The 13,335-nt window shown below is 40.1% G+C and overlaps 5 protein-coding genes across 8 annotated transcripts; 3 read left to right on the forward strand and 2 right to left on the reverse strand.

Annotated features, from left to right (window-relative positions):
- Window positions 1–460: 460 nt before the first annotated feature.
- AT3G06210 (ARM repeat superfamily protein) lies at window positions 461–3,967 on the forward strand. 2 transcript variants are annotated; one of them, NM_111496.5, is made up of 5 exons: window positions 461–616; window positions 1,055–1,518; window positions 1,599–2,255; window positions 2,364–3,285; window positions 3,362–3,967. In NM_111496.5, exons 1-5 carry the CDS (start codon window positions 569–571, stop codon window positions 3,791–3,793), a joined length of 2,523 nt encoding a protein of 840 aa, NP_187272.3. In that variant the 5' UTR covers window positions 461–568; the 3' UTR covers window positions 3,794–3,967. The 2 variants fall into 2 exon arrangements, with proteins under 2 accessions (NP_187272.3, NP_001325571.1); NM_001337641.1 differs by having other exon boundaries at window positions 487–616; window positions 2,364–3,967.
- AT3G06220 (AP2/B3-like transcriptional factor family protein) lies at window positions 3,824–5,446 on the reverse strand. The gene is made up of 3 exons (NM_111497.3): window positions 5,312–5,446; window positions 5,128–5,220; window positions 3,824–4,603 (listed from the first exon to the last, which is right to left on the reverse strand). Exons 2-3 carry the CDS (start codon window positions 5,194–5,196, stop codon window positions 4,148–4,150), a joined length of 525 nt encoding a protein of 174 aa, NP_187273.2. The 5' UTR covers window positions 5,197–5,220; window positions 5,312–5,446; the 3' UTR covers window positions 3,824–4,147.
- Window positions 5,447–5,971: 525 nt separating this feature from the next.
- Window positions 5,972–6,853, forward strand: MKK8 (MAP kinase kinase 8; the record flags this gene model as incomplete). Its single annotated transcript, NM_111498.1, has 1 exon — window positions 5,972–6,853. The coding sequence occupies one exon, from the start codon at window positions 5,972–5,974 to the stop codon at window positions 6,851–6,853; it is 882 nt and encodes a 293-aa protein (NP_187274.1).
- A 665-nt stretch (window positions 6,854–7,518) lies between these two features.
- On the forward strand, window positions 7,519–9,283 carry AT3G06240 (F-box family protein). Its single transcript, NM_111499.4, has one exon. It carries the CDS (start codon window positions 7,812–7,814, stop codon window positions 9,093–9,095), a length of 1,284 nt encoding a protein of 427 aa, NP_566277.2. The 5' UTR covers window positions 7,519–7,811; the 3' UTR covers window positions 9,096–9,283.
- Window positions 9,284–9,309: 26 nt separating this feature from the next.
- Window positions 9,310–13,306, reverse strand: FRS7 (FAR1-related sequence 7). Of its 3 annotated transcripts, none has more exons than NM_001337643.1 (3): window positions 12,976–13,268; window positions 10,233–12,576; window positions 9,310–9,932 (listed from the first exon to the last, which is right to left on the reverse strand). In NM_001337643.1, exon 2 carries the CDS (start codon window positions 12,539–12,541, stop codon window positions 10,247–10,249), a length of 2,295 nt encoding a protein of 764 aa, NP_001325737.1. In that variant the 5' UTR covers window positions 12,542–12,576; window positions 12,976–13,268; the 3' UTR covers window positions 9,310–9,932; window positions 10,233–10,246. The 3 variants fall into 3 exon arrangements, with proteins under 3 accessions (NP_001325737.1, NP_001325738.1, NP_566278.1); NM_111500.3 differs by having other exon boundaries at window positions 9,312–9,706; window positions 12,976–13,306; NM_001337642.1 differs by having other exon boundaries at window positions 9,310–12,576; window positions 12,976–13,258.
- Between the last annotated feature and the right edge of the window lie 29 nt (window positions 13,307–13,335).

Genomic DNA, 13,335 nt, shown 5'->3' on the forward strand with positions numbered 1-13,335 from the left:
GAACAAGAAAATGCTGACTTCAATATCCGCTTATTATAATGAGTTTGACGTATCTTATGATGTTAATCAATAATTGCTAACCGAATTTTAGATTAATAATTTTATAAAATAGCTTTTTGTTTTGCTTGTTTAGGACAATCAATTTAAGGTTTGGTTTGTACGTGACACAAGGCAACATAAAGGGTTTAGGGGCGGCTTTTCTAGAACACAAGTCAAGCAACAGGCCTCTCATAAAGTCAATGACAGAAAATTTTCTTCTTGATAATTATTTACAAGGAAGATCGTCTTCTTAATATAATGATTGGATGAAGAAAATAACACCTTTTTTATTATTGTTTGACAGAAAATAAAACAGGAATTTGAAGTTACACTTTCTTGCACTCTTCCTTTTCGATTTTTGCCTCATTGTTGTCTTCTTCTCCACTCTTTGCCTTTCTTAAGTCTTGCTGTCTCTTATACACACAAATAGATGCAACATATATATATAATCATGATGCCTTTTCTCATTTGTATCCATCATCAACGAAATCCTAATTAATAACGAAAAGGAGAATTCTCGTAAGGTATAATGTATTCCGAGAATATTGGAGAAGATGATCGGAGCATCCATTTGCAGGTTTTGTTTCTTCTTGAAACTACGCATATAATACGTTCAATTAGTAGTGTTCAACACATTGTTGATCACGTAGATTTGATCATTGTATATATGATATGACATGCCTCGATAGGTTTGCTCTAATAGTAGTCGTTCTACTTGGAATGATGTTTCCATATGTAATTGGAAGCAACTTTTCAGCTTAATTTGAAATGTCGATATTGAACTCTCTATACCTTCAATCCTTCAATAAATTTCTTATAAGTAGTAACTACTTTATAATAATTTTAAAAAATTCTGCAAATATTAAGATTGTTTTATAACAAATCTTCATTTTATGTCATACAACAGCCAAACGTGTGGTTATGAAACTAAATTATTATCCATTTATTTGCATAAAAAGAAAAGAAAACTTCGAATATAAAAACTTTCTAAAATTAGTAATAAATTTTCATTTAGGTGTTGGAGCTCCAAAAATTGGAAGAAGCACGAGGCTCAAGCGACACCGTTTTGGATTATAGAAACAGCGTCGAGAAAGGAGACAGCGGCGAAACCGCAGACGCAGCGTCTGTATCTTCCGCGATCGCGTTTCACAGATCAACATCACCCGCGCCGGAGCAGAAACTCACACTCTTCGCTCTCCGCCTTGCAATCATCGAGAAAATCGCCACTAATCTCGGAACCCTAGGTTTCATTTGGGCCACGGTGGTTCTTCTCGGTGGATTCGCTATCACGCTCGAAAAATCCGATTTTTGGTTCATCACCATCATTCTCCTCATCGAAGGCACTCGAATCTTCAGCAGAAGCCACGAGCTCGAGTGGCAGCACCAGGCCACGTGGACTGTATCCGGCGTCGGAATCAGTAGCTTCCGCGTGCTCCAATCAAGCTCAATTTCACTTCTCAGAAATTTAAAACGAATCAGGTTTCGATAATCTCTTCTCTCTTTGCTTAATCGAATTGGAATCGATTCAATTTAGGGTGAACATTTTAGTTTCTCTGCAGCGATGGGATCTTTAAGCCGATCCTCGACAATGGATTGAGAGAAGCGACGACGAGAATCGGACGACAAGAGATCTTTGATCGTCGAACAACTCTGACATGGAAGAACTCAGAAGTTCCTCTTCTTCCATATGCGAGATGGCTTTACATCTCCAGCTATGTGAGTCGGATTCTCTACTGGCTCCAGCTTTTGTCAGCGAGTGCTTGTGTGGCTCTGTCTTCCTACAAGCTCGTAATGCACAACTACGGAGATGTTCAAGACGGAGACTTGGACAAAAGGAATAGACAAGCCGCTCTCAGCATCTTCTACTCGCTTGCTCTTGCCGAAGCGTTGTTGTTTCTTGCGGAGAAAGCTTACTGGGAGTGGGAGGTCAGTGTGTGTCACTTGCTTGAGAATGTGACTAGAGAGTGTGGGTTTGGGGTTACTGGAATGGTCTCTATCAAGAGATTCTTCTATGATGCTTACTCCAAGTCTGTCAATGGGAGTATCTTTGATGGTGTGAAGATGGATATGGTTAGCTTTGCTATGGATCTCTTGGGCTCGAACTGCTCTGATGAACAGCTCATCGGAGCGAGGATTCTTAGGCAGTTTGCTGTAAATGAGCGGTTCGCAGAGGATACACTTGAGAAGATCGGTATCAACTTACCTGTCATTGAAAGGTTTGTTCTTTACAATGTTAAGATGCCAAATTTTGTAGAGAGCTTAATCATATTGAGATTGCAGTTCGTGGAAACAGAAACAAAGCTGATCTCATTCTTTTTGTCTAGGTTGGTGGAGATGTTGAACTGGAAAGATCTGCAAGAAGAAGAGATTAGGAGATCAGCGGCTGAGATACTCTCAAAACTCGCTGGCAAAAAGCAGAACTCTCTCAGAGTTGCTGGAATCTCTGGTGCGATGGAATCAATTTCATCACTGTTACAGAACACAAGATCTTTAGGTGAAGCTCCTGACGAGATTGGAGAGAAGAAACTCTTCCACGACCATCATCTACACTACGATTTCTGGAGGTTCAACAATTTAGGCCTCTTGATTCTAAAGAAATTATCCAGAGATCATGACAACTGTGGGAAAATTGGTAACACGAGAGGGCTTCTCCCTAAGATCATTGACTTCACGCACACAGACGCAACACTCTTGAAGGATGAGAACGCAGATATGGTTCTGTCACGAGTCCTTACAGTGAAACGGTCGCTGCAGCTAGTGAAAATGTTAGTAAGCACAAGTGGCAACACCGGGAAATGTCTCAGGAGGGAGATCTCAGAAATCGTCTTCACAATCAGCAACTTGAGAGACGTATTGCGGCATGGAGTGAGATACCCGAAATTGCAGAAGCTCGGGATTGAGATTCTTAGCTTCCTCGCGCTTGAGACTGATGGGCGGGAGAGAATTGCCGTTACTGGAGGTGTCTTGAAAGAGCTGTTCAGCATTTTCCTAAAAAGTAAAATACATGGGGATGAGAATGAAAAGCGGGTCAGGATGGCTGCAGGTGAAGCTATAGGGATGCTTGCTTTGGAGAGCAGAAGCAACTGCATCCAAATTCTAAAGCTCGGAGTCTTTGGAAGACTTGTGGAGGCACTTGAAGTTCCTTTGATCCGTGTCAATGCAGCGAGAGTGTTGAGAAACTTGTGCATATATTCTGGACATGAATGCTTTCTCGACCTGAGGTTCATTAAAACAGCAGCGCCTACTGTGAGTATGTCTGTCTGTCGGTACAAATACTGCGTTGAACCCCCAAAAGATTAAAACTTGTTCTGTTTTCTTGCAGGTACTGAAGTCAATAACATCAGGTGACAATAAATTGCTGGAAGTGATGCTAGGATTGGCAGCACAAGTGTTCAAATTCATGAGTTCAGAAGAAGCAAACATTGTTCTGACGGATTCAGGGATCAAAAAGCAAGAACTTGCAAACTCACTGGTTTCGATTCTGAAAAAGCATGACAAGCCAGCAATCAAGGTTCCAAGAATCAGGAGGTTTGTGATCGAGCTTGCGATATGGATGATGGAAGATGATGTGGAGAACGTTGGGATGTTCAGGGATTTGGGTATGGAGAAAGAGCTCGTGAAGGTTCTGGAAACTACGGCTGAGCTTGAGAACTTTGATGTTTTCTCTGGCACGGTTGGAGTGAGCCGACAGAGCAGAACGGTTCATTGGTTAGCTGAATTGGCTTTAAAAATGCTTGAGGATGAACATTCTTAAGGTTCATGTTCCTCTTGAGAAACTCAGAGCGTGCTAATTATGATTTATGAAACATATCGTTTATTTTTACAATTATTTAAAAAGCTGCTCAAAGTTCAAATTAGAGATATATCTCAAATTCCATCAGTATATACACATACCTTGTAAAGAAAGATACACTTCTCTCGTAATAGTGATCTTCATTAAACCATTGTTTAAACTTCTGGTAATAGTGGCAATTTCTCAGATACAAATAGAGTTTATAATCCTAACAATGACGAAAACAACTTCAGGGATGAAGTGATATAAGAGAATTCATGTCCACAGAGGAAAAGTGAATTAAACATACGAATAGTTCAGCATCAATCAGATGATTTAATAATAGTCACTATCACTTGCATCACTTATCTCTTCCACTGGCATGGGAGTTACGTCAACAACGCTATCACAAGAATCATTGTCACCTTCAGTATCATCAGAGTTCTCTTCCGCTGGCATGGGTGTTACGTCAACAAGGCTACCAAGAGAATCGTTGTCACTTTCTGACTCATCAGAGATCTCTTCAACATGAACGACTGCTCGCGTCTCTTTGCAGCTACCGCGACCATAGATACTTACTTCATAACTTTTGTACCCATCAAAAACAAACGTCAAGAACTCTCCATCTTTTAGCTCGTTATCGGCCACGAAATTTTCCCAGCCTCGTGCCAAATACACTTGCTCTCGCTTGCTCATCATTGCTACTTTCCAAACTCTTCCACCAGTTCCCGTGAGAATCGCTGTTTTGGGTAAACGACGCGGTAAATGTTCGTAGTAAGACCTTGGTATCAGCTTCTCAACACAAGAAAATGTAACACAAGTTAAAACTGTAGAAATGAATGAGAAGCAAAACAACATAAACGAGAGACTCTTTCTGCAACAGAGGCTTTTTACACATGAGACAATAAGGAGAGTGATGGTTATATGTCTCACTAGACAAACAAAACTATGTTCCAAATAGCATACTCATAAATAAGTTCAAAATCCAACAAAGATGGGTTATGTTTACCAATTTTTTCATCTAGGGATTTGTAAACACTACTAACCATACGAATTTTTGTTTAAAGAAAACCTCTGTTTTTGAATCTTTAAACATTTGAGAAAAACTTGAGAGATCCAACTCTATACTCTTGACAGATTCTAGCAATATCAACCGAAGTTGGTAAAAAAGTTAAAATCTTTAAAGAATTACTGACGTAAATTACTCACAACAAAGACTTAACATATAAAGCAAATAGATTTTTCCTAGAAACCAACTCAGACACATAACCTAATTTGTTTCAGAAACAAACTAAAAATCAAGAGAAAAATCTTACCAAAGAGTTGGAACTGACACAGGAAAGAAAGACAGTGTAGAAGCGAGGAAGTACATCACCGGAAGCCATTGAAGTTGCTGGAACTCTTTGTGTCTGTGAGGTAAAGAGAGAGCAGACGAATTATGTAACGTACGAAATGTATAAAAATTTCTAAGAAACTGAGAGAAAGAGAGGAAATTATTACCAAGTATTTGAGCTAATCTGGTCAAAAAGGGTCACTTAGAAGAAAAAAAACAAGTCCAGAGACTGAAGCAGGATTTGGATCACCGGAGAAAAGTAACTTGTGTGAGAGTGACTGAGACAGAGAGAGAGAGAGTATAGAGAGAGAGGTGGTGGTGTACTTGGGTTAATCATCTTTACTTTATTTACCATTTGACCCCATATAATTTTTCAAAACAACCCCATAGTTTGTACTATATTACAGTCAATGATAGCAGTAAATGAAAAGATGAGTCAATGACAACAACCAAAATGGAAATACCACAGTAAAGCTTTCTCCTCTTCTGTACGTCATCAATCTCTCTGTACTCTTTTGTCAAAAAAAACTTATTGGGGGTAATTGTTTAGTTAATATTCAATTTTGATATGAAAAAAAAATTCTCAACAAACTTATAAATCTTTTACGTGATTTGAAATTTTGGGAAATAATAATGGTATGCGTATCTGATCGATCCAAAACCAAATATGAATATTTGACATGTAAACTAAATCATGAAAATAAAGAATTTCAAAAAAAAAAAAATGTGGATTCCTATATTAATCAATTGTTATTGTCCGACCCTCTACTCTCAAAAAACAAAACCCTAATTAAGCTCTTGAAGATCGATCATTCAACAACAAGAAGATGGTTATGGTTAGAGATAATCAATTCCTTAACCTCAAACTGTCTCCTATACAAGCTCCTACTACTATCCCCCCTTGCCGCTTCCCCATCATACCCGCTACAAAAGTCTCTGCAACAGTTTCTTCCTGCGCAAGCAACACTTTTTCTGTAGCTAATTTGGACAGAATCAGTGTTCTTGGCAGTGGAAACGGAGGAACCGTATTCAAAGTTAAGGACAAGACAACCTCAGAGATCTACGCGTTGAAGAAAGTGAAAGAAAACTGGGATTCTACTTCCCTCCGTGAGATCGAAATCCTTCGCATGGTCAACTCTCCTTACGTCGCAAAGTGTCACGACATCTTCCAGAATCCTTCCGGAGAAGTATCTATTCTAATGGATTACATGGATCTTGGCTCGCTCGAGTCTCTACGCGGGGTTACAGAAAAACAACTCGCTTTGATGTCTCGTCAAGTTTTGGAAGGAAAAAATTACTTGCACGAGCACAAGATCGTTCATAGAGACATCAAGCCAGCGAATCTGCTACGTAGCTCAAAAGAAGAAGTCAAGATCGCAGACTTTGGAGTGAGCAAGATCGTGGTCAGGTCTTTAAACAAGTGCAACTCGTTCGTAGGCACGTTCGCATACATGAGTCCTGAAAGACTCGATAGTGAAGCTGATGGTGTTACAGAAGAAGACAAATCAAACGTTTACGCCGGAGATATATGGAGTTTTGGGCTTACGATGCTCGAGATCTTGGTGGGTTACTACCCGATGCTACCAGACCAAGCCGCGATAGTATGTGCAGTTTGTTTTGGAGAACCACCAAAAGCCCCCGAAGAATGCTCTGACGATTTGAAGAGTTTCATGGACTGCTGTTTACGCAAGAAAGCAAGCGAGAGATAGACAGCTTCACAGCTTCTCAACCACCCTTTTCTTCTCCACCAAGATTAGGGTTAGGGTTATCTCCGAAGATATTGTATTGGTTACTGAAAACATTAGACTCTCAGTGATCCAAAGAGATCAAAAGATGCACCAAAGTAGGTTTTGGTCTACCACTTGTAAAGGATCGGAGATGAAGTGATGATATTAGTGGATTTCCGGGAGTAAAACTCCCGGCGAGATGTAGGGTCTCCACATTGGAGATCTGAACTCGTTAAATTCGTTGTGTCTTTTACGTTTCCGTAAGCTTGATCTTGATCATATATATCACAAACGAAAGATCGAGACAGGAAGATGCGAGGCTAAACATGAGAGTGTACAAAGAGCGAATTTCTCGGCTACTACGTTTCTTGGATTCAAAGAAAGTTTAATCATAATATACCAAACTAGTTTAGGCCTGAAAATTAATTTAGAATATGAAGTTACAGTCTCTTTGAGAAATATCTGTATAGTATTTCCTATGTGTTCTAACTAACTTAAACTCATACCCGTTCAGGTTATGTTCCTTCCGCATTAACACATGATGATGATAATTGATGTTTGTGATCACCTTTGGGAACCATTAGGATCAAGATTCATCAAAAGTTGGAAAAGTAAAATAATCCTAACCAGATAAATTTTGGATTGAATTTTTCAAATCAAATCAGAATACATTGATTCTGTATATCTTATTGAAAAATCCATCAATTTACATCAACAATTTTATATCTAATAATTAATTTAAAGAGAAAATTTATAAAAGTTTATTAGAGCAAATAACTCAAACTCGGATTTTATAGTCGTTATGACCCGGTTTGACTATTGAACCGTTTAACCGAGAAATTGGGACTCAATTAAGACAACCGAAACTAGACCCGGATCCAGTGTTAGCGGGCTAGATTAAGGTGTCGGGTCATAGCGGAGAAGCAACCAGACGCCAACAATGAAAGCGATCCAGTTGCTGTGGGAAGCGATAATGGAGGCGACGAAGAGAGAAAGACGGAGAGAAGATGACGACGGCGAAAAAGCTTCACCGGAATCACTCGTTCTTCCACCAGAGATCATTACAGAAATTCTTCTCCGATTACCAGCCAAATCGATCGGGCGATTCAGGTGCGTATCAAAGCTCTTTTGCACTTTATCGTCAGATCCAGGGTTCGCGAAGATTCACCTCGATCTGATCCTTCGAAACGAATCCGTAAGATCGCTCCACCGTAAGCTCATTGTGTCTTCACATAATCTGTACTCGTTAGATTTCAATTCGATCGGTGACGGAATTAGGGATTTAGCGGCTGTGGAACACAATTATCCTCTTAAAGACGATCCAAGCATTTTCTCTGAGATGATTAGGAATTACGTGGGGGACCATCTGTACGATGATCGTCGCGTGATGCTTAAGCTGAATGCGAAATCGTATCGAAGAAACTGGGTTGAGATCGTTGGATCTTCCAATGGTTTAGTGTGTATCTCTCCTGGTGAAGGAGCTGTTTTCTTGTATAATCCAACTACCGGAGATTCCAAGAGATTACCTGAAAATTTTCGTCCCAAATCTGTAGAATACGAAAGAGATAATTTCCAAACTTATGGATTTGGTTTCGATGGTCTCACTGATGATTACAAATTGGTGAAGCTTGTTGCTACCAGTGAAGATATTCTCGATGCTAGTGTCTATTCCTTGAAGGCTGACTCATGGAGACGGATCTGCAATTTGAATTATGAGCACAACGATGGCTCCTACACGTCCGGTGTGCATTTCAACGGTGCGATTCACTGGGTGTTCACAGAGAGTAGGCACAACCAAAGAGTGGTTGTAGCATTTGATATTCAAACCGAGGAGTTTCGAGAGATGCCAGTGCCTGATGAAGCTGAAGATTGTTCCCATAGGTTTAGCAACTTTGTGGTCGGAAGTCTCAATGGACGTCTCTGTGTGGTCAATAGTTGCTACGATGTGCATGATGATATATGGGTGATGAGTGAGTACGGTGAAGCTAAATCCTGGAGCAGAATTCGAATCAACTTGTTGTATAGGTCGATGAAACCGCTCTGTTCGACTAAGAACGATGAAGAGGTTCTTCTGGAGCTTGATGGAGACCTGGTGTTGTACAACTTTGAAACCAATGCATCGAGTAATCTAGGAATTTGTGGGGTTAAGCTCAGTGACGGGTTCGAGGCAAATACATACGTAGAGAGCCTCATATCACCCAACTCTTATGGTATAGAGAGCTGAGGAAGTCTGCTTTTTGCTAAGATATAATAAACCAACATTCGGATTAGAAATGTTTTAGAAACATAATCATGTAATATGTATCATGTAATTAACAACGAATGGTCAATGGGTATTTTAAGTTTCTTTCTCCTTAATTCTCTCTTCCCGCTCTAACTTTTCGTCACTTCCTTTTTGTTTGTTAAAGATTACATCAAATTATTCATAATAATGATACCTGAGGAACTGCAAGTATTTGTCTGTAAAGAAAAAGTTAAATACGAGTGTAGAGAAGAAGGAGAACTTGATAACGATTTTACATGACATCCTAAGTTTCTACTAGATTCATATGAACTTCCAAAATGTCCTGAATCTTCCAAAAATTCTAACTTGGTAGGTTCTTCACTTTCTTAAGATATTTAGGAAACAAACATGAAAATAACAGAGAACATACATGTCGGTCACTAAACCCACCGATTTATCAATGGATACAACCGGCCTCACCACATCGACGACCTCCACCACCGCCTTTTCTGATGACTTTAAGTTAACAAAAGGGTTAGGATTTACATCGGCGGCCACAGATTCCATCTTCACTGATGAGGTAAGGCTTCATCTTCTTCTGATTTCTCAATCTGTAACAGAAGAAAGTGAACTCTTGAAGAAAATAAAGAAATCAATTGATGCTTTTCTGGTTTCACAGCAAACTCATTCTTGAATTTCTGATATAGATAAGAATATGTCAGATTTCTTTGCTAGAAAATATTCTACTTTCCCAGACAAAGGAGATAGTCTTACAAAGGAGATAGTCTCTAGTCTATACCAAATGACGTTGTTTCACTTCAATTCATAATACCATCTCTGTTACAAGAAACTGGATCAATCATTTTTACGACATGAAGCACCAGCGTCATTAAAAGCTAAACCATAAACTGAATCTAATGGCAAAATGATCCAAGAGCTCAGACATAAATGAAACAATGTTATTCATAAGGAGGCAGAACAGAGGGAGAGTCTGCCGCCGATGAGGCAACCAACACAGCCCAAATGAGAATCTATGAAGGACAAGAACAGAAAACAACCTCGCTACCAAACAGATTTTGAAGATTTAGACATCTTAGATTATAAACTCGAGAAACAAAGAGAATCAGGACAACTGACCTTACTTGGTTTTCTCATCTCTGCCAACACAGTTTCTTCCCACCCTCTCGCATGATCTCATATGCAAGCTTATACTTCTCCAGAGACGATGTCCCAAACTCTATATACTTTGAAGCTGCTTCCCTTAGGCTCCAGATCATCAAGGCCTTAAGGTCCTGAGAAGTCACCCCTGATTCTACATCTCGTACAAACCCAAACTCTGCGTTTTTGGTCCAGCGATGAAGTATATACCGAGATGGGAGTTCTCGAATGTCTAAGAGGTTAAACACTTTCAAGATATGTCTGCAGAGAAGTCCTTCGTACTCAAACATTTGACAACTGCAGCTTGCATTGAGATTCGATGCACTGAAAGTCACGGCGTGCTTCTCGTTCTCGTTCCCACATTTCCTCACTAGAAATCTGCTGATGGCTCCCTCCTCGTAGGTCTTTAAACCGAGGTAATTATAAGACTGAGCAAGCTCGCTCTGGAAAATTCTGAAGATGGTGAGCGTGTACAACCTTCTGCATTGTTCTTCAACGGGCTCTTTTGTCTGCAGAAACGGCTGCAAGTTATAAGAATTGAAATCTTCTTTTCTTTCCTCTTCACGGCGCTGCTCGAGTCCTTGCTCATACCGTGAGATGAACTCCCTAAGAGACGTTAGAGAATTAAGGGAAGTGCCGTAAAACGGATCAAAGGTGCCGTCTACATGGATTCCACCAAAGAAACTGGCTCTTAGATATGCCGGTACCCATTTCTCGCGCTTTTCATATATTTCTCTAAGCCACATGTTATCCCTAAGGCCGTATTTGTTTACAAGAGAACTCCACATGGTATCAAACTCGACCGTTGTCTGAGACTGGTATAAACATTTCTCGTACTCGTACTTGAATTCATTCGGGAACGACCTGAGATTTTCTCGTTCTTTGGACCTTATTTGCCACGCTGAGAACCGGTGATGAGTCCCGGGAAAGACTTGAGCCACAGCTTGTTGGATAGGCAAGTCTTGATCAGCTACCATAGATCTCGGACGACGGCCTGACATTGCACGAAGCCATGTCTGAAACAACCATGAGAAAGCCTCTTTAGATTCATCAGCAACTAAGGCACCCCCGAGAAGCACGGGTTGCCTATGATGATTAAAACCGATAAATGTTGCAAACGGAACAGAGTAGTCTCCTTTTCTATATGAAGTATCAAAAACAACAGCATCACCAAATTGACTGCAGGCGAATCTTGACCGACTATCTGCCCAGAAAATGCTCATGCAGCTTCCGTTACTATCAAGCTCGATGGCGTAAAAGAATCCCATGTCTTCTGCCTGTTTTGACTGAAAATAGTCAAGAAGCACTGGATACCATTCCTTACCTATGGTGTTTTCTCGGGTACTACTGATGTGATTGCTTAAGTCGTTTAGTTCAATAAGATCCACAGAATCCAACCCTCCTGTCACATCATCTGTTATCTTTTTCATACCGGCATTCTTCTTTCCCGGTTCAAGGTCATGATTATGATCCTTATTGAGACGGTCGACTATCCAACCTCCAGAGTCTTGCCTTTTGATCCTCATGTAAGCTCCACAACCCATTCTCGAAGGATGTTGAAACCCCTCTTTCGAACAAACAAATCTTCTGGATGTGATCGAACCGTCAACTTTTGATCGAAACAACTGCCCTATTCGAACTCTAAAACCTACAACTTCAGCATACGCTTGATAAAACTGGCACGCTTCATTAGCTGAGTTGAACTCCAACCCTGCATACGGTTCAGTGGCCTTGGGCTGAGTTTGCCCATCACTATCTTCAGCTCCTTTGAAGCGCTTAAAAGAGATCACACCAGAAGGGCATGACCTTCCTTTATCAGCCTCGTCAACAACTTTCATCTTGGGTCTATGTGGAACCGATATGCCTAGCTTAGTGGGAGCCGGTGCTCTCTGTTGTACAGAAGGACGGGGAGTAGTCTGAGCCTCCTCTATATGACCTCCAAGGTCATGGTTGTGCTCTTTCTGAATCTGGTCAAGAACCCATTTGCCAGTATCTCGTCTCTGAACTCGGATAAACGCAGGACAACCGGTTCTTGAATTAAGCTGAAAACCTTCCTTTGAGCAAACAAACCTCCTCGATGAAACTGTACCATCGGTCCTAGATCTATACAACTGACCCGTCCTAACCTTAAAACCCGTCCGCGTAGCATAAGAGTTGTAGTAGTCCCTTGCTTCCTCAGCAGTATCAAACTCTAATCCAACATAAGGTTCAAGACCAGAATCTCCTTCGTTTTCAGCAATGCCATTGTTAGTCCCAACCATTCCTAATGGATAAGTTTTGACAACCATGTTGTTCCCACAATTTAAACTGGTAGGTTCAGTATCTGCACTGCATCAAAACCAAATGTACACAGACAGTTATCTAATATGCAACCAATGTCAGTGATGCGAAATCAAACTACACATTCTTGGACACAGAAAACAGTAAATACAAAACAAAGACAGATAGCTACTGAAAGATTATGTATCTCACACCTAAGCTTAGATCTCTAATTAGCCTCGCATTCTTTTTTTTTTTTATGTAACCAAAAAACGCAAAAATGGAAAACTCCTAAAGAAGAAACAATGAGAAGATATAATCAGACAACTAGAGAAGTGCAGATTAATCATAACCCGTATCTGAATTTAATTGAAGCTAAAAAGAAATGAAATTTGAGGGAGAAAAAAAGACAAAAAAACTAATCGAAACACATATCTGAAATGTATTGTCCTCCGAAGATTACCTCTCCATGTCCATAGAAGCGACCGAATCAGGAAAGAAAACGCAAAACCCTTCCTTTAATTAACACGACGGAGATTGCAAGACCGCTCGGAAAGGCTTCAAGTTTGTGTGCCGATTAGACTTCACTTTGGAGTCTCTCAATTCTTGACCCTCTTCACCATTCTCTTCGTAGAGAAGATTGCAACAAAGAAGATACACAATTTAGGGCTTGAAACGAAGAAGAAGATAGACAGAGATACATATAGAGATAGAGAGAGAGAATGAGAAGAAGCAAAGCAAAAAAGCTCCACCTTTATTTTTGACCAAATGTAATAACATTACTTAAAAAATACTCTGTTTTTTATTAACTTTCCAAAGGACA

The sequence above is a fragment of the Arabidopsis thaliana genome, chromosome 3 (genome assembly GCF_000001735.4).
Source record: "Arabidopsis thaliana chromosome 3, partial sequence".
NCBI lineage: Eukaryota > Viridiplantae > Streptophyta > Magnoliopsida > Brassicales > Brassicaceae > Arabidopsis > Arabidopsis thaliana.